Below are 26,390 nucleotides of genomic sequence, written 5' to 3'. Positions count from 1 at the left end.
TTAAAGCTTTATACTTCTAAACGTCGTTTTGTGTGAAAATGACGTCAGGGACAATTCTTTATATTTTCCTAAAAAGTGGTATTTAAAAGTATGAATAGGCGATGAACGTTGTTGAACGAACTATTGGTCTACTAAAAAGTAAATTCAAACGCCTTCAACGGAATATACGGGACCTGAACCATGAGAACGTGAATTTTACAATCTTTATTGGTTCATAATTTATTTATTTTAAATTATAATTTCTTATTTTATTGATATTTTAAATATATCTTACAAGCTTATTTTATTTCTTTAATAACTTTTTGAGTTCTGGGGGGTGTTCATTTTTTAACTTCCTTCCTTAGCCATCTTTTTCGTGCTCTTTACCGCGCTCATTCATAGGCTGAAACTCACTCGCTCAATCTTCTTTTGTACTTTTATCTCATCGGGAGGCTTACCGACCTTAGTTTCCTCTGCTTTATCATCGGAAAACCCCGAATACTTCTGCTCACCCAATTCATTCCACTATTTGGTAGATTCAACATCTGTAAAAGCTATTTGGTTGTATGGAACACCATCGGTAACGGTAGATTTAATGGCTGTCTTCCAATTGCACCATACCTTTTAAATTAACAGGTTTTGCGCATATCTTTAGTTGTAAAAACAAACTCCCTAGCCATGTAATCGATTTCTCCCATAAGTTTTAGGCACACTCTGTGAAGAAAAGTTTTGACTATAGGTCGGAACTTTAAGATAATAAGTCTTCCCCAATATTCTTAGAATCCCATAATCTCACAATATTTTATTTTTGAAAGTATTTTAATAATTTATAAGGAGGATTATCAACTATAATATTTGTTAAATGGGAACTATTGAAGTTGTCGAAACCAGCCGAACCACCTTTGTGTAGCTTAACCGCAGAGTAACAACCGGATGAGTCTGTTATTGTGCCAGTGAAATCAGTTCTCTGGCTTTCGTTTCTTCAGATAGACGTGCGTGTTTCTCACACTTTCAATTAATTTTAAAAATCAAATATGCGTCTTACCATTAATGAGAATCACTATATTTAAAATATAAGGCAGATTCTGGTTAATATTTCTTACATTTGTGATTTTCTTTTTTGCATTTTAAAGAAACCAAAAATGCTTCAGCCACGTGAAGACAACAAAATATCGGATATTTTCCATAAAAAATACGACACTTCAACCTCGACAAGAAGGATGATGTATTCTACTTATTACAATTTCAACTTGAGCCGTGTTCTGTTTACCACACTCCTATTCACAATGATGCACATTGAAACTTCCCATGCAATTAGTAAGTATTACGATAATGGCACATAATGGTAGCAATGTATCCGGTACATTTCACAAATTATTATATAAACTTAAAGCTTCACAGAGACGTTTGCCTGTGGTTATTGTGAAATTTATAAATTGTATATGTATGAATGTTGGGTGCATTCGCGCTTTATTTTCCATCTAAGGTATTGACAGGCAAAACCTGTTTTAAACTGAAGCCTTAACCAATTTTGGTATAACTGGGAATCTCAAAAAAGAAATAAGCAAAGACTTAAGATTGTGGTGAGCCAAAGCTTATCGTTGCTGTACAAATACTTGTATGTATTTGGACTTTTTGATTATACATAACAATATAAACAATAAAGGAAGCTAGCATCGGATTGAAAACGCCAATTATACATTTGAACATAGAAACAGCCGGCTTCAGCCTGCAAGGCAGTGGAACAGACTTTTTTAAACCATAAATATACATTCTTAATCAGTATCAACCTCCGAGTCAAAATTTCAAGATCTTTTGTCCGTCCGCCCGTTCGTTTATACTCTTTCCAAAAAACTGGCATAAGGATATGGACGAGAACGGCAGTTTGTTGAATAAATAATTCAATAATTAAAAAAATATATTTATTATACTTACAGATCAGTCTTATCATGTGAGTCCGACACCAACTTTGCCGGCAATATCCGGGGATGGTAAGAAAATTAAAACAAAGCGCTGTTGAATTAGTTACAGCTTAATATTTTATTTAAATATTATAATTGTGTTCTTATTTTACGTATTTTAAAACGGTAATCGAATTAAGGATTGGTTCACAATAAAATTTTTTATAACTATATAGTATTTTATAAATTAAAATATATTCTTATTCATTTTCTTTATCTCTTTCTATGATTTCACCAACTTTTGGAATGTACATTCGGAAACAATAACTTACTTTATCTTTTATCTTACGCCTGCACAAAATGACATTGTCCTGTTTCTTCTATGTGACTTTCACGTTTTTTCTGCTTCTACTGTATTTACTACTTAATCACTTTGATTTTGGTCAATCTCTTTATATGACTAGATATTACCACTGTACTCTTGGTAAATAACGAATCAGGGCATATGGGCGATTTTCATGGAAGATTCTTAACAGTACGACCAGAAATAGGTGTTTTAAAATCAACAGCCAGAACATTTATTCAGGACGGAATAACAACAGAATTTGCCACCAAGATCGTAGGGACTACTTTAAATAATGGTCGCCTCTACGCACAATACCTAAAAAAGAGTTCCAGAGTCCTTTATGAAAACGAAAATATATCCCCGTCTGTGGTGACTAGTTGGGTAGGTGAAGAAGATTCTCTCCAAACACCACTCGTCTTACAAAGCCACAACGATCTTTTTAACATTGATGACTCTAACTGGCAGGATATCGATGACAGTATAGGTGCTCATCAACGAGAGTTCGTGGGAAATACGGATTTTGTGAACGAGCAAAACACGAAAAACAAAGTCTTAGAAGCTCCCGCTTTGCAAGATAAAAAAACAATATCATATATGGGTAGTGACAGCAATGACACGTTAAGGACTGACTTTAAAAAGGAAGATGAAATTAATAGATTGATTGAGGTTTTATCAATTAAACATTTGGAAACATATACAGTTAAAATGCCTTTTGGTAATTACCCCACTTCATCGCTTAACCAATCCCACCTCGACCACAGGAAAGAAAGAAAATATGAACACCTGATGCAACCGCATACTGAAAAAAAAAACGAAGATCATAACCAAAAAAGTAGATCCGACCACAAGCAAGTCTTAGCGTCCGTTACGTATTACGGCTTCGCTGATTTTACCACCATTGTCGGTGATAGCGTAATTGTTTTTTCTCCTAGTACTACACAAAGCATTCTGCATTACGGACACGTTACATCAATAAAAGGCAAGCCCACTCTACAACATGATTTAATTCCCGAAGAAATCGCCCAGACTTCTAAAATATCACTGAGTACTTTAAAGATGGGTACGAGTTCCGGAAAATATGAAGAATTTGTGTCAAATATTAGTGCTAGTAAAATGTTTGATAAAAATGAATTGAAAAACTTATCAGTTTTGAAACCAACAAACCCGTCACCTACATTTGCCAACAATTCATTTAACGAAGAGCAGGAAGCCAGTTCGGTGTTATCTAAAGATATAGTTCCATTTGTCTCCAAAGCATTTAATGATATTATATCACCCTCATTCGTTAATGGAGTGAAAGAAGGAACGAAGCACAATGAACCTAGCATTATAAAACAGGAAGGTGCTACAACTGTATTTATTGATGATGACCCCTTTACTAGTTTTGATGACCTTAGTGGTTCAACTAGCTTAAAATTAAATTCCGCCAACGAAATAAAATCTATTAAATCTTTTGAAATGTCTAAGAGTGATGAAATACGTGAGATCGTGGCATATCAAACAAATATTAACTTTACGAAAGACAGCTTGGACATTAATCCACTTTTTGAAACAAGTAATGAAAATCACGACTTCGAAGAATTATGCAACCATACAACTTCACAAGTTTTTCTTACTCAAATGAGTAAGGCAAACATAAGCAATGAAAAAAACAGTATGGATACCATTGATATTGATGCTAATCCACTTCATGCTTATGAGATTGTAGAAACTACCAAATATTATTGCATACAAGCTTCACAATCAAAACAAACCCCAGAATTAGATATCATTGTGACCCACGAAACATTTACTAAATCACGTGGAGAATTCGTGTCCACTTATTCAATAGATGACGATATAGACGAAACAACGGTTCAAGATTTAGGGGATTATGAAGGGACCACAGAAAACGAATATGAAAGCGAAGAAGAAGAATATGAAAGTGTTAGTGATGAAGTTGACCTAATATACAAAACTCTATATACGACTTATACATATTTGACCACGTTCTTTGAAGGGTCTAGAACAACCATATCTAGCCACACTGAGGTTTTGACAAACATCGTTTCCTCAACACTTTTGCCTAAAGCTAAATTAAAATCCAACACCTTGAATTATGTTGGAGAGAACCAAATTTCTGACAATACAATTCGCCTGATTGATCATAAAACAACTGAATTTTCGCAGAAATATTCTATACCTGACGAGATTGCTAGTTTGTTAATCCAAGAAAGTAAAGTAAATACTGCTGAGAGTTCTTCACAGATGATGACCACATTACGCGACGATTTAATATATTCTAAGACTTTGTTGACAACATATACTTATTATACATCGATTTTTACAAATAACGAAACTGAAGTACAATCACGAACGGAGATTGTCACAAATTATATTACTGACAATGTGTCGAACAATGAAACTAATTTTATACGCAATCCCCAAACTGCAAATTTAAATTTTTTAAAATCCCAGCATTCTTTAGTCGAGGAAAAAATTGACAAGGTAGTAAATATGGCCTATGGAATGAGTGTAAACTCGAGCATGTTAAGGGATTCGAGTCCAGCTAGTTTTATTAACCAAAATCTTCTTGATGACCAAGTAAGTTCGGAAAGTAACACAGAGGAGATTATACCGTCAGCAACGTTCCTTCTTCAAACAAGTTTTACAACATTTACCTTCTATACAACTATGTATGTAGGAAATGACACAAGCATCATAAGTCGACATGAGACTATCACTAATGTAGCTACCGAAGCATTGCACCCTACAAAATTAATAAGTGTAGAAGATTATTCTTTGCCTATTACTTACTTTACAACATTTACTTATTGGACAAAGTTGGCTAAAGATGGTGAGATTACAACATTAAGCAGAGAGGAAACTTTATCCAATGTTATACAACACAGTAACGGTACAACTTTAACAGTAAACGATTTAAAAACTGCCGATAAGGTATCAAGTCAGTCGACCGCGACTGATAGCGATACCGAGAATGATCGGAATTGTAAGTCTGAAAGTTCCTTGTTTTCCACTTTGGAAAATCAAATTTATCAATCTGACATTACCACGTTCTATACCACCTATACATATTATACTACTTCTTATGACGTTAATACGACAATTATTGATTCACGTCTCGAAACAGTTACCAATATAATAACATCCAGAGAAATGTCTAATCCAATGGAAGAAACAGATGCAACAATTTTAATGATTAAACCTAGTCAGCCCATTGCTTATTATGAAAATCCAATCGAAACCATTAAGCCGAATGTGGTTTTGTATGATTATAAGCAAATAATTGATGCAGAAAATATAAGTACTTTGTATTTTACAACCGAAATTGTATCTTCAATGAATAGTGAGGGATATGCTATTAAATTAACCAGTAGTACATCAAGGTTACACGTTGACCAGTCGAAAAAATCTAGAATGTCTACGATCTATGGCAAAATTCCTGATGACAGCTTAAATTTGTACAAAACGGGCTTGGTAAGGCTTATCGAAGGAAAACGCATCCAAAACAGTACAACTACCTTATACCAATCTAGAGTTATTGGAACTCTAATAGAGAATCGATACGCGCAGATAATTGAAAGTACATCAAGTTTTTTTTTTGAGAAAACAAAGTCTGAACATATTCTGTTTCCGACAAGCGTCGAAATTTCTGGTATGATTACCAAAAATGTTGATTTAATTGACGTAATAGAATCTACTAAAAGTGAAAATGATACAACAGTAGCTCCTTATATCGACCAGAAAAACACGAAGCCAGAATCGGATAACACTGACGGGTTGTCTAATCATTCACCACAAAATGCAAAGAGACCATTTGCACCAGTAATTCGGCCGTTCGCCTCAAGAAACAGGCCTACATTCGCACCAAAACAAAAAACACTAGTCCCCAGTAGCGCTACTATTATTACAAGATCGGACATCACACCGACTATAACGGCAACACCTGCTTTAAAAGCAGTAGGTAGATATACCGCATCTCGTCGTGGTATTATTTCTAATGTTCCAATTAATCTTAACGAGCCTAACTTATCACAGAGCAGTCAGTCATCCAGGCGCCTGTTTGGAAGACCAAGTAAGTCAATGTATGACTTAATCGAAGCGAATAGCACTCTGCAGTCGAGCAACGCATTTTCACCTTCGAAAACCCGGTTTACTTCACCTTTACGACCAGGCGTTAGTTCCAGGCGACCAAATATAAATATTTCATATCGATCATCAAGTTTTCCTGTGTTTCGTGGGTCTGGAGTAATAGCTAACACAAGGTTACGCATAAAACCAACTAGCATAGGGATACAATCAAGCTATAGACCAACACAGTCCACAACGTTTGCCACGGAGTCAAGCTCGGAAGATAGCGTTGAAGAGGATACCTCACCCGATGAAGAATCTGATGTGGAAGAAGGAATCAAGAACAATAACAACAGCCCGTTACTGCGCTTTCGACGACCCATAAATGCGCCGAGTGGATTTAGTCCTCCAATACGACAGACTGGCAATTCGCCAGTAGTTTCGCTCAGACGAAACCCGCTATCACCCAGAGCAAAAATTTCGACTACGACAAGCAGTACAACGACAACGACTGCCAAGCCAAGGGCGCGAAGTTTTCAGAGGCCAATAGGTCCTCATCCGAGATCTAGACCACAAAACACACTTTTTCCGCCCAGAGGCCTTTTTCAAACTCAGATTAAAAATGAAAACCTAAAGGTACCTAGGACAAACGATAGTGTTCCTAACAATGATTTTGAATATGAAGGAGGTGTCGAAGATCAAGATCTGGATGAAAATATTCATCGTAGAAAGCGCTCTATCAAATATTCTGTTCGTTTTACAACTGGAAATCGAGTGCGTCGGCAAGCGGATACAGTCAGAAGAAACAGATTTAGATTTCGTCGACAAAACCAAACAGCAACTACCAAAGTTGAGTCAAAGCTTATGGATTCCGACAATAATACTGAGCCTATCTTAACCCCTCGGGATAAGTCAAGTTCTAGATTTGGGTCAAGATTTCATTCTCCCCAGGTACATCAGCTATACACGCAGGCATTAATCGCAGAATCACCAACAGCAACCAATCATAGATCAATTCGACCAAGCAGACCGACAACAAAGAGACCACAATTTACGTTAAGGGAGAAAGATGCTAATTTAAAAGGCACTGCATCAAAAAACTTTCGACGCCAACCAGCTAGTGGAAATTCAAGGCGCCCAGTTGGAAATTCTGGAAATTCAAACAGTCGTAGACTAAAAAGCTATGTAAGCTACAATAAAAATAATTTAGACAACGGTCGACCATCCAGTTCTCCCCGTTCCCGAAATTCGAACTCTAATACATTAAATAGAGGAAGAAGTCGTGGTCGAAATCGAGTCGATTACGCCTCTGATGTACAATCCGTAGAAAATGACCTTCAAACTATCACAGTTACTCATTATATACCATCTGAGGTCACTGTTCCTGTAGTAAGCGGACATATAACTGAGTACAAAAGCATTGTTACTGCTAAGTCAAGCACCGAGATCGTAGGTCCAAATGACTTTGCAGTAGTATTGGGTTCAAACGGGATAAGTTCCACGTACTTAAATCGAGAAACATCTATTATAAATATTGCTGGTGCCACCGAACATACAAAATATTTATTGCATGAATCTATCACAAGCTCTGTAACTTTTACACCTACCACCATTCGCGGAAGAAAGACTTCCTTTTCACATATAATTCCATCCACAGCGTATTCCGTCGAGTATATTGTAACTACAATGCAGCCTCAAATTTCTGAAAACGCACCGCTTGCCAACATTTTACTTTCCCAGTTACTTTTAGGAAACTTAAACTTACCTGCTCATCCCTTGATTGGGGCTGTCGGACAGCAAAACGTCCCATCTACTATAATTCCCACATCTGTTGAGCCTATAACTGAGTATCGCACGCACACTTCTACATATGTTACTACAATATTCGACGGAAAGTCTACCATTCTTCCAGTGACATTTCAAGGAAAAAAGATTTTGACTACTGTTTATGACACTACCGCTCAGACTATAACAGCAACAGAATATAGTGTGGATACAATAATTAACACTCTACCGTCAGTTCAAAGTGTACATACTGTTGGACCGGCTGCTCATGTAAATAATTTGTTATTGCAGCAGTTACTTATTCAACAACAGCATGAGTCACTCGTCCAAGCTATATCCAACCCTACACCACCACAAGTATTGTTAAGTGAAAACCTGCAAGTTTTGGACGACGGCACACGGACATCAATAAAGTCGGATGCCATCGACATTGAATATGATTCGGATTTGGTGTCGGTCAGTAATGAGTCCCAACCTACCAAAGGCCATCGAAAAAAATCAAGAAAATCGAGTAGCGGCAACAAGAGAAGTAAACAGGAACCGAGTGTAATAACACTTTATGTATCGGGCCGCAGACCCGGCGAATTCAGTACTGTATTGTCAACTGTGAAAAACGAACATGATCACTCTGTTTCATTGCAGAAAAGGCACGCGGTTTTAGAAATACAGCCAACCAATTCGATTAAATATGTTTCTAGCATCGAAAGAAGCAAAAATATAATGGAAAAAAATGACATTTTAAGAGATATAAGAAGTTCTTTAACGATTGACATTGGATTTAACGACTTACCCGATCAAACAGCATCATTAGAAAGCATTGTGGGTGATGTGGATCTTTGGTTTGCAAATTCTAATAGACAATCTTCAACGGTGACAACATTTATAAAATCTGTAGTTGTTTAATTTTTAAATAACCTTTGTTACTTTTAATTAGTTAAATGCTTTTGAACCTTTATTTTACAAAAAAAACTAATCAAACAAGAATATAAGCTAAATAAGTCCTGCCAATCTTTGAAAGATATCCAAATACTAGTCAATGATAAATATAGAATCATTAGGAATTTCTTATCCAACTATGCGCAACAACCTAAGTAACTCTTTCATAATAGGGAAGTCTACCAGCTCAAATCTACGTTTACGGGATTTTTAAAATATTTCAAATCGTTCTTAATCATGTTAATCGCATTTTTGCTTAAACAGACGATATTTTTGAATAATTGAGATTGAGTATAACATTCTAATAATAGGATTACAATATTATTACTGAAAAATGTTAAAATTTTTAGCTCCCTAGACGCTTTTCAAGGACAATTATTTTTTTAAATATTTTTCCAGAATTTGTAGTTTAAAAAAAATTTGTCTTAAAAAAAACATATAAAACTTTGTAGCTTATTGTATATACTTACGTTTATTTCTTCAGTTATGGTTAAATAATAAATATACTGAACCAAACTAAATGTATATATGTGTATGTAAAATTTTGAGATTATTTAAAGGTTACTAATATTTTATAACCAAAAATGTACATAAATTCTTGAAATAAAAAGAACTTATCTTTTTTTTGCGACATTTGAGTTTATTAAAAAACCTGTACCAAATTTACAAAGAAAGCTATGGACTGAAAGCTAAATTTCTTCACCACTTTCCTAAAGGTAAAATTTTAATAAGAATAGTATTTAACTGTTTTGAGTAATATGTGCCCGTTACTCAGCCTTGGGAGTGCAAATGAGAAAATTTAAACATGATGCGTAATCGTGAAATCAAGTTGTTTAAAAAATATTTAACTATCATTAAAGTGTTAGGACCCAAATACATCCCCGTCAACTCATGTTGAATCTTGTAAGTAGCTGTTTTGTAGCTGTTCAGCTTGTATATATTTATCTATTGTTAGATGAGTATCGGGTATCTTGAAGATGTCCACTTCATAACGTTTTCTTTTGTCATTAAGCTTAAAAACTGTTCGATGTTTCGCTTGTCGCTTTGAAAGTCGGTGTGCTCAGCCCATTATATTTGTGCTCTTCCATACGAAGTATATTGCTGATCGCAATGCCGATTCACAATATGAGGTAACCGTTTATAATCATTAACAGTTTACAACTCTTCGCTCTCAATGGTAAGTAAGGTCTTTGGTGTCAAATCTTGCAGCCGTCTTAAGCATGTACTGATGAACTGGGGAGTATTGTTGTTGTTTTATAAAGAATGAAAGTGCGGTGCTTAAGAAACTCCAGAATACTTTAAAAATGTGGTGTGCTGTAAGTATTATGCTTGCCGCTTTTAAGGAACATTATAAGGAGTAATTGGCAATCGTCGCGCCCGATGAGCCATTTCCGAGATCTCATCGAGATCTCAGGAACTATAAAAGCCAGAAGGATGAGATTTAGCATACAGATTTTACAGACAAAGACGCAGCGCATGTTGACCCATATTGCCATGCCCACTCTAACGCCCACAAACCGCACAAAACTGCCACGCCCACACTTTTTTTTTAATTTTTATTAGTCTTGCAAATTTCTATAGATTTTCCAAGAAACTTTTTGCCGCGCCCACTCTAACGCCCGAATGGCGCCGAACCGGTCACGCCCACACTTTGGAACAATTTGTAATTTTTTAATTTTATCCACCAATATCTATCGATATCCAAGAAAATGATGAAATTTCGAGTTCGCATTCAAACTAGCTGAGTAACGGGTATCTGATAGTCGAGGAACTCGACTATATCAATCTCTCTTGTTTAATGTTTTAATCATAACCATTAAACTGTGTAACATTTTATTACGTACAACACATAATGAAATGTAATAAGAAATTTTAATACTTCCTCTCGCTCACTATTATTCTGGTTGATATGTTTAGAAGTGTCTCATACCGTGCTAAAAAAGACCCCAATCAGCAATCCTCACAAATTTTATATTATATTCTTTAAACTTTCTATAGAGCGCAATCAATTAGAACGGCATAGTTTCAAAGAACATAGGGAGACCAAGAAATTTAATACAAGTTACGAGCTGAAGAATGAAAACAATTTTCTCCATGGCTCTATCTCGGAAAAAGTATTAGACGAAGCCAGGTACAATCTTGCCACTCACCTTATGTCAAATGGAGTGGAACTAATAATTACCAACGAAAAAGAGAAATACATTGAAAACATAGGGTTGACAACCCAAAAAGTAACCAGTAATAATAGTCAACCAATTTTAATAACCATACGATCCGACAAGCCCTTGACATTGGCCCCAAGTACCTTAAAAAATCAGTTGACTTTATCATTGCCTCCAATTAGAAAGGTATGAGTTTTTTACACGATTTTGAATATGTAATAAGTCTTGTTTACTCATTCCATAGGACCCACCCAGTATTCCCAAAAACGTATTTGTAAGAAAAATTTGTCTAACTACTTACACATATCACACAACCAATGTTAAAAATGGAAGCTTTCATTTGGTTAGCAAAAAAGTGGTTATAACCAACAGTTTTACAGAAGATCGAAATTACCTTCAAGCAAGTAACTCGATGATAGCAGATGTCACTTTCTCAAAGGTAAGCCACAAAGCTTATTTTATATATTCCGTCAAATAATGGCAGTACATTTAAAAATATACTCAGACTCCAGATTTACTAGTCGCTATGTATCCAACAACTTATCACTATTTTAACACAATTGATCGAGGACAGTCGACTCCAATAATGTTCACATCAAAAGATACTGTTACAAGCACAATTATGAGACCAAAGCACTCCTTGGCTCTTCCACATTCAATCATAGATGTTTCGCCCAGCACAAAAACATACTTCAGTTATATATTATTTACGAGGACCTTATATGATGAACTAGGGAATTCAATACATATCACACGTAAAAAAAATTTTACTGAAGTAGTTCTTACACAGCCCTTTCATGATTCAACTTATATGAATACAAAAGTAACTGATATCGTTTCGAGTGTGGCGCAATTTAATAATTCATCTTCATCTGCAATGAATTATGAAGAATCTGACTATCTTATAATATATTCAACGAAAGCCATGTTAGAAACACAAACTTTTTGCACTAGTATATATAATTCTAGTTTGACCATAACAAAGGAAGCATGTGAAAGGGATATAAGAGTTCCCAACCATCAATTAAAGCGTCAAACTCACTTAATAAAAAACATAATAACCGATACCGTGGGTAGTTCGCTGTTAAACTCAAATATTTTACTTTCGTTAAAATCTAAACTTTTGCTTATAAGTAATAAACATAAACGGGAAAGTATTGTTACAATAATCACATTGCTGCCAGGTGAAATTATCCGAGTAACGGGTGTCTATATAATTCAAACACCCAATTTAAACATTTTCGCCACGTCGAAGAAACAGAATATATTTATAAGCTCGACAATAAGTTTACTCAGCGCTACATCAATGAGTAGTGAACGAAATCCAACATTAATTACTAAGAAAGCTGACTTTGATGAGAATTTTAGAAAGGAATTAAAGAATGATAGCCTTTACACTAGCCCTTTCACCTACAATAATACAGAATTAATGTTATCGGCGTCTGAAAATAGCGACATATACATACGAACTAAAAATAAATTAATACATTCGCGGCTTAGTTCTGCAACTTCCAAGACTAGTGCTATTAAGATACTTGGCCTGGAGAGTTTTCGTCCTGTGGTAAATGTTGTGGCACACGTATTAACAAAACAGTTCGTTAATTTACAAAAAGATCAGCCGTACACCCAATATAACGAAGGATGCCCAAAGTCCAATAGAATTCAAAGCCAAACTATATCAACAGTAATGGAACAACCAGTATATATACCTTTGGCTCAAAACATATCAGAAGAATTAAAGGAAAATCGCTTAAAAAGTGACCATCTAGGCAAACTAAATATTAGTATATTACATATATATCCACCGAGAATGGACGCCTTAAGAAATACAAAAAAAAATATATCAGCTCGACATGAGTATGCAGGATATATGAAAACGTCAAGGATATATGAAAACGAATTAATGAATACGGGTATTCCTATTAGACCCGGAGAGGTCATAACAGCCAACGCTAATGTTATTTTTGGAAGGCCAAATATAAATGTTGGAGTATCCCACAATTTTAACGAGAATAAAATGACAGTAAACAATCGTCATACAATATCTCTAAAATCATTGCCCTTAAATAATCCAACGTATTCAAATATTTGGGATAATTCGCAAAATAAAAGAGCTAAGATAGACTATGCCAGCATGTTAAAACCTGCAATACCTATAAATCATCAAAAACAACTGAAGAGTGCAACCATACATTCTAGGTTTTCCCCCATAAAAATCTTGCAGAAAAACCCCAGCCTGAAATATTCTTCTTCTTTTAATCCCATAATTCACCTCGATGCTGCATTTTATAGACATCACATCTTAGACATATTTCGGATACCACAAAAAATTACAAGTCTTTCAGTTTCTAAAAGTTATTTTGCGATGTCAAATTCTCCTGAGTATTCCTTTAGTCAAGACGTCCATCACGACCCCGTAAAAACGTCGTTATCCAATGTAACGCCCCTCATCTTATCAAAACTATCAATTGTTCAACAAATAAAATTAAAAAGTAATGTAATTAGTCATACAATTAATATGCATGCCGGTCCTCTAACTTTTGAAACGGAATCTGAAAGCATTCCGTATGCGACAACCGTAAAAGGATATACCGGTACTTTTTTTATATCACATATAAAAATACCTATAAGAGACGAAAAAATTGATGTGCACATAACACCCAATCGCAAAAGTCTACTTTCTCATGAGTACGATAATTTAGACCACGACAAATATTATAATAAAGTTAAATTTCACGGTGTTTCCTTTGGAAGTATAATGGCGCCAAATAAAAAACCCGATGTCTATCAAAATGACTTTCCCTCCCAACCAACTGCTAGACTAGACAGTACGCATAATGGTGAACTAACAAAACATATTAATGAGGCTCCTTATATGAATGTGAAAGCTTTTACAGAACCAGATCAAACAGCAGCGTTTAATAACTTTAAGAACAAAAATCTTTTCAGCAGCACTATATTAAATAAAATGTGGTCAGTGATAAGCACAAATTCTAAGTCGTCTACCAAAAAAAATTGCACTGAAGATTTATGTAAGCTATTTCTAGCAAAATATGCAAATTCACATCCTAAATACTTTACAGAGCATTCTGGAATCAATACAACTGTTCCAAAACCTTCAAATTTCAGCGCTTACTATTCATCTATTTCTAGTGAATATAATAATTTTACAAGCTCATTAACTTCTCGCGGGCTAACGTCGATAAATGACATCAAAGTGCAAACATCTAACATGGAACTTTCAAATAGTCTTCTGTACAATTTAGGTTCATTGAGGACAATACAAGAGCCACATTTTGAACCCGGCCAAGATTTACTTAGTGTGACCTTGTGTGTAACACGCAATGTAAAAAACTGTAAAAATAGTTTGATACATAAACTAAAGAACGATGATAAAATGCTTGAACCCTCTGAAATTATGCAGGATGATACAAATTCTCTTTTACAAAAATCAATGGAAGCAGATTTCGTTTCACTGGCAGTGAAAAATTCAATTACAGAAAAAATAGCCAAAAATTTAAATACGTTGGAAGTCGTTAAAACAGAGGTTATTGATGCACAAAAATATATAGACCTGAAAAATATTATTGTGAATACTTCGAAAACAAATGTAATGAAGCCGGTTTTCATTAGTGTTCAGAAAGTACTAATATCTCAAGACAGTTCTTATGTTAGTATTTTAAATGGCTCGGAATATGTAGTGGATCCATATAACGTGAAAGACTATAGCATACCCTCTGGCAGTGGAGATAATTTTGAAATGGAAAATATCCAATCCTTCTCTAGGCACACCGATTTTAGAAATAAATCGAGCTCTTCATTAATCTCTAACTCGAAACCAGATCAGATTATTAATGCCTCCAGCGACCTAAGAAATATGCCCTTCAGAGCAGATCTAATAGATTCTATGTCACAGAGAATTGATTTAATAAAACAAAAATCTAAAACTGCTTGCGATCCCAAATGCAGATTAAATAAAAATGAAATATGCGTTACCTATGGCAATAGTACCGAATCTATAGGTATTTGTGAATGTCGACCCAGTTTTGGACGTATGTTTCCGGATCGCCCTTGCAAACGTATGAATTAAATCTGACTGTTTTGAATATGTATAATATTATTTGTAATCTATTTTAGCTACTTATACATACGAAATGAGAATTCAAACCTATTGGACGGAAAACCATTTATTAAAATTCAGCAATAACATAAAAAGTAATTCCTTAATAGAATATCGACATATTAGTAAAATATTATTGGAAGCCGCCGATCGCATGGTTATGCAATCTGATTACAGGGATATATTTCACGGTGTGCAACTACAAAGTGTTTTTGCTAAAACGAATGACACTTTAATGGTCACCTACCTCCTACAGGTCAGCGTTAAAAAAATGTTATAATAATATTAATATACGTAATAATATTTTCAATAAATATAGTTATCAGAGAATAGCAATGAAGATCAGCTTACAACTGTTTTTCAAAAATATTTACGGCAAAGCAACTTTAGTATTGGAGGCACCAGATTGTACACCTCAAGGGAAGGGCTCCAATTCCTAACAATTAAGGGTAACTATTTCGCCTTTACCATTACTTTTTACAAATAATACATTTTAAACTTTTAGATTTTGATGAATGTCGCAACGAACATTTTTATGATTGTTCCCCTAATGCGCAATGTTTTAACTTAATTGGAAGTTACACTTGCAGTTGTAAGAAGGGTTACGTAGATAAATCAGAGAACAGCTTATACCCCGGTCGCCATTGCCTAAATAATATCATCGGTTGCGATAAATGTAATTATAACGGCAAGTGCGTCAATGTTTCGGCTGAAAAGAGCCATAAAGAGATAGCAATATGCAAGTGCTATGCTTGGTATGCCGGAACAAAGTGCCAAGTTAACTTAAAAGTTATAATACTATTTATTCTAACAAGTGGCGCAATTTTGTCTTTGGTTCTATTTCTGTTTTTACTTATAATCACCAAGCGGAAAAAACAAGTCGATTGGAAAACAAGCCAATTATTCATTGCGTCTTCATCATTAAGTCCAAGTTTAACAACCTCAACCAAATCTGTCCGCGAAATGGAAAATGTCGGTGAATTATGTAAAGTCATGACATTAATATCTAAGAAGGTAACTGTTAAACTCTCATAGAATTTGAATAGTAATTCTAGTTTTACCTTACAGGAATATAATGAAGTGAATAATCATTTCATATCACCAGAAACACACAAAAAAACAATTGTGATTGAAAATTACACGAACGCAATAGCTTCCACAAAAGTACAAGACTTAAATATAAAAGGAGCATTTACACAGAATGACATTTTATATGGTAGTACTGACCGTGGCTCACAACACGAAGACCAAATTAATCGATCTCTTACTCTCAGAATTCCACGAGCAAAATTTCGATTTCCCGATATTTCTCAGAATTCTTGTTTATGTCATAAAGGGAAAAGATCTAGTTTAAATATTACAGGGAAAATATTAGTGCAAAAAGATGACGATTATATGGCCGCCTATCGTTCTTTTGGTCCAAGCTGTGAGAAAGATTTAAAATATTTAACTTTATCAGATAATCTTTTCTACAGAGGTAATACTGTAGCGAAAGCTGATCTAGTACCTGTTGGATATGGAGTATCTTCCCTAATAACAGATCAAATTGAATCTCCAACGTAAGTGACTTATACAACTTATTATAAAACACATCTTATTGTTTTGGGTTTAATTCAATCAACAGAGTTTTATTTTATGGAAGTTGTCAACTTAGAAGTACAGTGGTTTTTAATGTAAATTATGTGTTGATTTCCTTTATGTTTTCCATTTGTTTGTATAATAAAGCAGATACATTTTTATTGATCAGTTTCCCTCAAATTATTGTTTAAATTGATAAGCCTAAATCTATTTAAGAATACTCTTTGTTCTTTTTTTTAATATATCCTTGCTGAGTTCTGTAACGTTTTCGTTTAAAATGCAACGCTGTGCAATTAATTTTCGAATGCTATCTTTGCTTTCAAAAGTTTTTTGCCTAATATCACAAATCAAACAATTCGGTGCATGCCATAGGGAAAACAGTGGTTCATAAAGAATATATACAAAAAGATAAGATTTTAATAAGAGTTAAGAGTTAGAATTAATAAAACCTTATTTTGTTTAATAATACAATAAGTGCTTTATTCCAATATTATTCAGATTAGATGAAAATATTTCTATTAATAAGGCTTATTCCAATAGCTCGAGCGCATTAAATGAGGTAATTTATTAAATATTCATATAAAGTGAAACTTTCTTGAATAACGATGTCAACCTCTCATAAAAGGACTCTAATACAATGACTGAAAGAGATTTGGGTTCTACATTCTTGCTACCACATACACATCTTTATAAGACCGACAAGGTATGCTGTTCTTCCCGATATTATTTAAGAAACTTGAACTAATTGAACTTTTTTCAGATTTCATACGACTTTTCTCGTTGAGTTCTTCATAACTTATAGTTCGTTATTAATAATCGTTTTATGGATAATAACAAGTAAATAAACATAGTGTACCTAAGATATTATTGCAAATTGTGGCTCTCTGGTGTGTCTGACAAACAAGGCTCTTTCACATACTTTCAAAAATATTTTCGCTTGGTAAATAACCCATAAATCACCACTTACACAACAACAGCGTCGAACCAAAGACACTAGAATAATTCTAGCGTCGAACCGATATAATAACCAACGCCGAATCGACAGCAACACCAGACAACACCGTCGGTGGCAACGACAAAACATCGATTGGAAAGTACACTTTATTGCTTATTTTAGCGCGAACTGAGGCCCGCCCACTTGAGGGTTACCCCTACCCCTACCCCTCTCGATTTATTCCGTGGACCAGCTTTGGACCTCTTTCGAATTATCAAATAAAACAAATTTTAACGTTTTAAGATCATCCCTTACTCGTAGATGCGTTAAAAAGTATGTACGAGTATGTTAGAGTCGAGTTCCCCGAATGAAAAATTTCTTAATTTTTCTCTCATATCGTTGGCACTTGGTTAATAAAATAAGAAAAAAAATAAAAAACTGCTCAAAAGTGTGGGTGTGGCAGTCTTGACGTGAGTAAGCAAACTTGGGTCTACGTGTTTGGAATCAATATGCCTAATGGTTGGCGTGGGCTACGAAAGTTCTTCTAGTGGATTGGTGTTCCTATATAACAAGTCGGAATTATTCCGGAACACGGTTTCTGTTTTGAGAAGGAGTTGTTTCACAAGTTAGAAAGTTACTAATATTTTTGCGGGCGTGAGACCCTCTATAAAACTTTCTGTGGAACGCATCTGTAAGCACTCCGTGATGGGCTTCTGGATGCATTTCCTGAATGGCGTCTGGATGGTTTCCGAAACTAGTATTCGAAGATATTTATATTGCAATACTTTAAACATTACTCAGGATTGCTTCTGGAAAATTTCCAGAATCAATTATCAGGAAGATGAAGAATATAACAGAGTATAGGTTTAATAAATATTTATTGTTTTATTTTACTTAGCTACAGTAAGTGTTGATTTATTTTGTTTATTTATATCATAATAGAGGAGAAGCGTTTCAAATAATTAATAATCAACTGGTATTAGAAAATATAAAATACAAAGATTTAAATAACTTTCCAATTATGTTAAACTTAAATAATGGAATATAATAAAATATAATGGGAATGGAACGAAACGAAAAGAAAATCTCATTATTCAATTCAAGTTAGATATTTATAAATATTACCAATTATGTGCTACTTCGTCATTTGCTTTTCGTAAGTACACTTTGTTTAATATTTGCTTGCTCTTCTCAAAGTGTTGATAAAAAATATAGCGTCCGGCAATATAAGAATATATTTCTGCTTGTGCACGATTGAAAAATAAAAGCAATTTGAGCAATTCGGGTTTTTTATTTTTATTTTCCCTAACATATTATTTGGCATTCGTTTAAATGCATTATAGCAGATCACTCTACGAAGCATTCTACATATTCAATGCTTCTAGCAAGATTCTTTGCTGTAAAAAACATAGTTTAGTTGTTTTATGGAAAAAGAAGCCCTCTGTAATACTTATTTTCCTCTACATATTCCCAAACTTCCCCCCACTGGTCTTTCTTAATACTGTGTCATTGCATACCTGTGTTGAATTGTGTGTTCATTGATTTTTAATAGGTGGAAATTGTCTTTTTTGTGATTGGTAAAACGGTATATTAGATTTATTGAAAATATAAAAGAGGCAGAAGAAAGTGTTCCAGTCCCTGTAAAGTATATATATGTATATTCTTTATGAGGGGATCACATTCCTGATGTTGCCCCATAAGGCCGTCTTTAAAAATTGTGTGTTTTTTTTTTAAATTTTATAATTGGAAAGACATTCCAATTTGTATTTAATTTTATTTTCCTCCAAGTTATGCCGAAAACATGTGTTTATATTTGGATGAGCTTATATAATAATACAATTCATACATTTGAGCACTTCCATGTTGACTTCTTATAAAAATAATTATTATTTGCCTGAAAACGGTTTAGAATATACATATGTTATTTCCGAAAAACAACAAGATCTATTATACATATAATGTGAGTGGTAGTACCATTCAAATACATACATACATATTTATTTTATATACATACGTCTGTACAATTCTCGGATTTCAAGTTGTCATACGACAAGGCTGGTGAAAACCGGGCCAAAGCACAAAGCTTTGTAATGTCTTTTTAAGTAACAACTTTCAAAGGGGTATTCAATCCAGCACAAAAGCTTTATCTTAGGTAGCCGCTCATATATGTATGAGATCCCCATAAGTATAGGTGTGACTGGCCAGTTTGTTTAATTTAGTGTGAACTTTCGCTTCATTTAGGCTGGTTAGGTGGTTAATTCCATTTGTCTTCGTTCTTTTGTATTATTTTTACAAAGCGATAATATTTTAATCGTTTATGATTATTACAATATAACAAAAAGTTAACATCTTTGGAATCTTAAAAATGAGTTTTCATTTTGCTGTACTGACCCTTATTTTAACAGCCTTCACAGTTTCTCTGTGTGCTGAACAAAAAATTACAAAGAGTGACGCAGGTGAAATACGAATTTTCAAACGTCTTATTCCTGCCGATGTTCTACGAGGTAAGTATGGCAATCATCAGATTTAGAAATTTTCCATTATTAAAAGTTACAAGTTCAATATAAGTATATCTAAAACGGCATGTTGTTAAATCGGGTGACACGCGTATAGTTTTAAGTAACATAAAAGGTATGGGCTAGTGTAACGCAAAAAAAAAACAACAACTAAATATCCCTCTCCTTTCTCAAGGTATTAATTTTGGCCACAAAAGGTATCATTCAGCCTATGGTGAACATTTATCGAGTGTTTTTGCTTTTGATGTATACGTGATCTATTATATAGTTTCCACAGAAACAGCCCGAAAATTAATTGAAATTGTTAAGAAATACTTCTTAGCTTGGTTGTATGTGAACATATTGGTTTTATTGGGAATACATATTGTTATATGTAAAACTACTGCTCGGCTTGCCGTATATAGCTTTCCTTTAGTGTTTTTAATTAAAACATATATATATATATATATATATATATTGTTAATGTTCCAAAAATATTTTAGTCTGTGAGTGTATTACAATTATTAACGTAGGTTCAATAGTGTTTCAAAGCTCGCGTTTTATCTGGCCTTGCGGCTTGAATATTCCCTCGCACTTCCTTTCAAAACATTTTAATAACTCTTCAGATTTTCCGGGAATGTGCTTTGCTTCAACTCGATGTGCCACTGTTGAGCCTGGAAAGTCGTGGGACCTTACTCCATTCTGCGGTCGATCTACTTGTGTTCAAAATGAGGAAAATGATGCAAAGTAAACAAATTTCAGTTAATATATATTTAATAAACAAATGCCTAATATACATTATTTATAGGCTATTCGAACTCGTAGAAGACTGCGGCCCATTGCCACTGGCGAATGACAAATGTAAATTGGACACAGAGAAGACTAATAAAACCGCATCGTTTCCTTATTGCTGCCCCATCTTTACATGTGACCCCGGTGTTAAATTGGAATACCCCGAGATCGGAAAGGATAATGACAAAAAGAATTCTGAGTGATTCAAAACAAATATATTATGAAAACGTCTGTCAATACAATAAAAACATTTGTTGCTTTAGTCAAAAAGAACATTTACTTCTATATTCTAAAAGTTAAATATAAAAGCTGCGAACATGTAATCGGTACTGTAGTACAAAACAGCTGATATAGTTATAGTTTGATGATTCTGATCTCTGCGGAAACAGCAATAACTCCACAAGAACTGGCAGACTAAAAAGTAAAAGTGGTAAAGGCGTTTTGTTTTTCAGGCATGCTTTCTTCATCCTTTCCTCGGAGCTTGCCATGAAAAGCTTACATTTCAGGACGAAGCCCAGATACATAAATTCCCAAAGTGGGAGGAGAGAAGAGTTTATCGGCCATGCAACTGACGGATAATAAATAATCCGATCCGGCCGGCAACTGAGGTTTTTTTTCTAAGCGCTTAAAACTGGCTGATCGAATTTCCGGCTGATCTACTTTCTATCTATTCTATTTTATTTTTGCCTATGTCAACACAACTTCTTGCAGTTTTCTTGTTACTATTACTATTTTGCAGCATCAAAGGATAGTAGCTAGTTGAAGGATTTTGACTGGTAAGCTTGGAAGTACACATTCCTATGTTACCAGATTTACTGAAGCGTGTAACATAGTCATTATAAAAATTATTTTTAGGTAGGAAAGATTTTATAGAAACTGTTAAATTACATTTTAAGAGAATTTTGTTTCCAGATGTGACAGTTTTGAGACGGTAGTATTTTAAATTTTGTAAGGCGTAAATTTTCAATATTATTATCAATATAATGTTGATCAATTTGATTAATAAAAATTTGACTATACATATTTTTAATATCGCTGCAACAATAACATATTTGTTCATTCTTAGTAACAGCAGTTTGATGTAAGTGTTTTGACCTTTATGTAATTAATCTGGAATCTATGCACCCTTCTTTTAATGCTCGATCCTCGTTGTGTGACAATTCTATAAGCATTGAGGACATATGTCAAGTCAAATTTCGATTTAAGTAATTAATGCCTTTCATTTTAACAATTATATTCCTTGTTTTTTATTTAGAGTATTTGGTTTGTTTGTTTGTATTTATTATTATTTTATTATTTGTTTTTAGTTTACACGAAGAAACAATCGCGGTTCTGTGTTAAGTTGTCATTTTATAATTTATGCCGCACAGGCAGAAAATACTTACACACACTTGAACCTATCAGAGCAAATTGAATAAATTGTGGTTTTTAATTTATGTATGTATAATGAATAATCTTTTATTTTATTAAAGCAAGCTTTCTAAATTAAAAAAAAAAATTATTTGAAAATATATATTTCAAAATTTTATTAAGAATTTCTTCTTGTTTCAATTATAATAATATATTAAATTTTCTACTTCTTTTGTGAACCTTCTATTTTTATAATGGCGCTAGAGAAATCAAATCGTCGATAATACAAGCCACTTTATTAAAACACTGTATAATAACTTTGTTAACAAACATTTTCGGTTTTTGCATTGCATAAGTTCTATTTCAATAAGGCGTAACACAAACATCAAGAAGGTTTTCTAAGATATCGTCGTTTCGATCATACCCAGCGCTATCATGCAGGCATTGGAACTGCTCAGCAATGCTATCTACTATTGGTTGAAAGTTAGTGTAATCATAATTAATTGTTATGTTGCATGGATGGCTAGGCCAGGATACATCAGTTGATACATTTTGGTCTTCCACGATATTTGAATTTGAAGCCAGCACGGGTGTCATTTCGGAATAGAAATTATTGAATGTGCAGAAATTCTTTTCTGCAGAAATGGGCTGCAATATACATTTTTTTAAAGAATAATCGTAAAATAAGTAATATATATTATTAAGCTTACAGTGTTGGTAGTATCCGTCTTGTGCGAATTAAAACAGTTTAAGTTTTGAGATTCTGTTAAAAATGATTCAGTACTTGATACAATAGTGTCAAGCTCAGACTTCTTTTTTAAAATGTCATCTTTATTTATTGTTTGTAACTGACGTTGCCCATCATTTTCATCAGCTATATTGTGTTTTTTATGGGGCACGACATTAAATATATTTGCTTCAGATGTTTCTGGAAGACTACTTGTCTTCGATTTTTTAATGTGTCTTGAATGATTTTTTCGAGCAGATTTTGCTTGTTGTATTTCTGTTAAGTGTTCATACTGTAACTTAGCAGTTTGATTTTGCGTTGGATGAAAAATTTTCCTATTTCGAATTCGTTTCCGGTCACACTTTTTTGGGTCGACCCCCAGCTCCCAGTAACCACCTTTTCCCCTTTCTTCTCTTTTTCGGTTACGAAAGCAATGGTGTAATGATAAGTTATGCCTAATGGAATTCTATTTTAAAATTGTAAAGTAATTAGCTCATTTCCAGTCAACACAATTAATAGCACTCACATTCCATTTCTTTCGAACTCTAAAAAATGCAAACTTGGCCTCTATCCAAGAACATAATTGTTGTAAAGTTATTCGCCCATTTTGTAACATAGCCATTCCTATTATATGTGAATAATTAAAAGGCGGTTTCTCGGTCACGTCGGTTTCATACTTGCTAGCCAACTTTTCATATTCTGTTAAGTCTCTATACAATAAAATACAAATAAATTCATACGTATTCATTCAAAGAAAAATGCAATTTTACAAACCTTTTGATTTTATTGACGAAAATTTCAAAGCGTTCTGATGCAGTTGGTCTCTTTGTTATAGATTTTTGCGCATTAGCCTCTAAAATTATATGTGATATTTTATCTGTGTTTTCACGAGTAGAATAAAACATTTTGATTTGTTTATCATGGACTCTTGACTTGTGAGTTGGTTCTGTGTTCCTTTTCGAATTTAAAATTTCGGTTGGGTTGTAATCAATGGTTTTCGGCCAAGTTAAATTTTGATTTCTCAAAAGCCAATTAAGGTTGGTTAGCTCGCGTTCCTCGTCGGAGTCCTCCTCTTCTAGTGATAATAAATTCTCTTCCTTACATGATTGTAATGTAACATTCTGTTTTGCCGAAGAAGTAAAGTGGTATGACATATCCTGTTCCTATGCAAAAATAATTTAGTTCATTCAGTTATTATATATATATTAGTCAAGAGCCCAAAAAGGCTATTTCTATGACTTCAGAGCGTTAATTTAAATCAATTATTATTTTAAAGTACTACACAATAAATTTATTTCTTATTTGTATATACATATGTATGTATCTGTAGTTCAGGAGATCCGTCGTGCGGGCGGGCGGACATGACGAAATCGGTGTGGCTGGTTAGCTTAATCAATCAAATTTTTTAACAAATCAAGTTGAAAACTAAATATGGCAACACTTGTTAGGCAAGGTATTCAAATTTTATACTCTTGCACAAAATGCATTATATTTATTTTTATACACAATGGAAAATGAACATTTTTAAAAATATATAGTTAGATATATGAATCACATAAACTTTCACAATAAGTTTATGTAGATGGCAATATTAGGTAAATTTTGAAATCGACTTTTTAAACATTTCTTATACATAAATTTAAATAAAAATACCACCTATTTATTGCTGAACTCACAAATTTTCTTTCGAATATTCATCAGCGCGAGTGTGATCATAATAATGCGTGTGGTGGAATCAATGTAAGTAACAAAATTTATGGTATGTAAGCCAATTGAATGCTTAAGAAAAACGCATAAACAAAAGTATGAAAATAAGAATTATAAATTCCTCTTTTAATTCCTTGAATATTTGGTAGAGACTACGCAAATACATATTAACGCGGGTTCTGACAAACCTAAAAAGGTTATGTAAATAAATTAGTGTTTCATTATTTAATTGATTTTTTAATGTTCCTAAAATCTTCTAAGTCAAATATGTATATGAATATTAAACACATTTCTATTTTGATGAAAAGTTTGTTTATATTAATAAGTTTCCGTTTTATTTTCGCTTAGGTATACTTATTACTTCTTTTTTATTTGAGTTTTTATTTTTATATTTCTCTTAGTCTTTCTCATTAAACTGTATCGAACGAACTGCTCGAAATGTACTGTAAGGCTATTCTCTACCGTTGCACCTGTATCTGTAGTCTATGAGCAACCCTCATTTTTACAACAAAAATAATTGTTTTAGGTTAGGGAATTACTGTCGGGCTTATAGGGTCGAAGTGGTTGTCGCTCGGGTGGTCAAGGACTCATGTAGTCGGTCTCGTTTTAGTATATAGATTAGTCGATTTCAATAAGTTCTCAGCAACAACCCTATTTAGCCATACATTTTGTTACCATTATGGTGACCATATGGCTCCTCTAAGGTTTTCACTATATCCACCACTTTTCGTTAAAATCTTCAACCACTTGTCCTCCTCATATACCCTTATACCGCAATTTTGACCACTTGCTTTTATAGAAAAAATAAGGTTCGACTGCTTCTGTTATTAGGATTTTCAGTTATAAAAAATAGAAACGAATTCATTAATGAAGCGATACATTACTGATTAAAAATCATGGCAACACATATATTTTGTAACTTAAATTTTAAGGCTTGATTCTTTGCTTTGAATTCTGCAAACAACACGATATGACAAATCTAAATCCCCTTTTATGGGTTTAAAACGATTCTCTGTACGAATACCGTCTATACGAATTTTAAATTAAATGGTGCAAAAATAAAATATAAGGTAAAAAGTCTAATACATGCAATTATTCATTCCGAATAAGATTTTATTACTTTGTTTTAATTTCGCAGTACATAAAGTTTCGTTTTATGGTTGCACAAGTCCTTACTTTAAATTGAAATACTTAAATAAAAAAAATATTTTTAATTTAACAAAAAACTAAAAGATTAGGCATGCAGACTCTAGAGGCATAGACACATCATATAGATCCATGTTGCCTCGCCCAAAAAACATCCCAAACTTTTAAGAAAGGTTTTGATTTTTAATTGTTTGTCGCTATACATCGCTATACCAAAAACATGTTAGCCACGCCCCTCCTTACACCTAAAAAACGCCAAAAACGGTTACGCCAACACTTTTGAACAATTTTCAAATTATTTTCTCATTTTATTAGCCCATATCTATCAATATCCCAGAAAAGAGATGAAATATCGCATTCG

The 26,390-nt window shown here is 33.6% G+C and overlaps 3 protein-coding genes and 1 non-coding gene across 9 annotated transcripts, besides 3 other annotated features; 2 read left to right on the top strand and 2 right to left on the bottom strand.

Moving 5' to 3' along the window:
• Positions 1 to 206: 206 nt before the first annotated feature.
• asRNA:CR45198 (antisense RNA:CR45198) lies at positions 207 to 626 on the bottom strand. Its single transcript, NR_123743.1, has 2 exons — positions 442 to 626; positions 207 to 382 (listed from the first exon to the last, which is right to left on the bottom strand).
• Positions 442 to 18,506, top strand: CG33978 (uncharacterized protein). Of its 5 annotated transcripts, NM_001272117.1 has the most exons (13): positions 941 to 971; positions 1,113 to 1,296; positions 1,917 to 1,970; positions 11,017 to 11,366; positions 11,425 to 11,619; positions 11,686 to 15,259; positions 15,318 to 15,556; positions 15,620 to 15,749; positions 15,806 to 16,314; positions 16,369 to 16,859; positions 17,419 to 17,437; positions 17,504 to 17,581; positions 17,639 to 18,506. In NM_001272117.1, exons 2-13 carry the CDS (start codon positions 1,122 to 1,124, stop codon positions 17,660 to 17,662), a joined length of 5,838 nt encoding a protein of 1,945 aa, NP_001259046.1. In that variant the 5' UTR covers positions 941 to 971; positions 1,113 to 1,121; the 3' UTR covers positions 17,663 to 18,506. The 5 variants fall into 5 exon arrangements, with proteins under 5 accessions (NP_001259044.1, NP_001245407.1, NP_001259046.1 ...); NM_001272115.1 differs by lacking the exon at positions 941 to 971 and adding an exon at positions 442 to 565 and having other exon boundaries at positions 17,377 to 17,437; positions 17,504 to 18,506; NM_001272116.1 differs by having other exon boundaries at positions 17,504 to 18,506.
• Positions 10,421 to 10,811: a mobile genetic element.
• Positions 17,864 to 17,890: a mobile genetic element.
• Positions 18,507 to 20,020: 1,514 nt separating the features above from the next.
• Positions 20,021 to 21,427, top strand: CG31997 (uncharacterized protein). 2 transcript variants are annotated; one of them, NM_001297780.1, is made up of 3 exons: positions 20,021 to 20,316; positions 20,934 to 21,054; positions 21,116 to 21,427. In NM_001297780.1, the coding sequence occupies exons 1-3, from the start codon at positions 20,178 to 20,180 to the stop codon at positions 21,300 to 21,302; spliced, it is 447 nt and encodes a 148-aa protein (NP_001284709.1). In that variant the 5' UTR covers positions 20,021 to 20,177; the 3' UTR covers positions 21,303 to 21,427. The 2 variants fall into 2 exon arrangements, with proteins under 2 accessions (NP_001284709.1, NP_726539.1); NM_166735.3 differs by having other exon boundaries at positions 21,116 to 21,364.
• A 1,115-nt stretch (positions 21,428 to 22,542) lies between these two features.
• CG32006 (uncharacterized protein) lies at positions 22,543 to 25,317 on the bottom strand. The gene is made up of 5 exons (NM_166734.2): positions 25,245 to 25,317; positions 23,951 to 24,339; positions 23,703 to 23,886; positions 23,160 to 23,642; positions 22,543 to 23,097 (listed from the first exon to the last, which is right to left on the bottom strand). The coding sequence occupies exons 2-5, from the start codon at positions 24,328 to 24,330 to the stop codon at positions 22,813 to 22,815; spliced, it is 1,332 nt and encodes a 443-aa protein (NP_726538.1). The 5' UTR covers positions 24,331 to 24,339; positions 25,245 to 25,317; the 3' UTR covers positions 22,543 to 22,812.
• A 994-nt stretch (positions 25,318 to 26,311) lies between these two features.
• Positions 26,312 to 26,390: part of a mobile genetic element that runs on past the window's edge.

This window comes from Drosophila melanogaster, chromosome 4 (genome assembly GCF_000001215.4).
Source record: "Drosophila melanogaster chromosome 4".
Lineage (NCBI taxonomy): Eukaryota > Metazoa > Arthropoda > Insecta > Diptera > Drosophilidae > Drosophila > Drosophila melanogaster.
The sequence above is the reverse complement of the archived record's forward strand: the minus strand, read 5'-3'. Positions and strand labels throughout refer to the sequence as shown.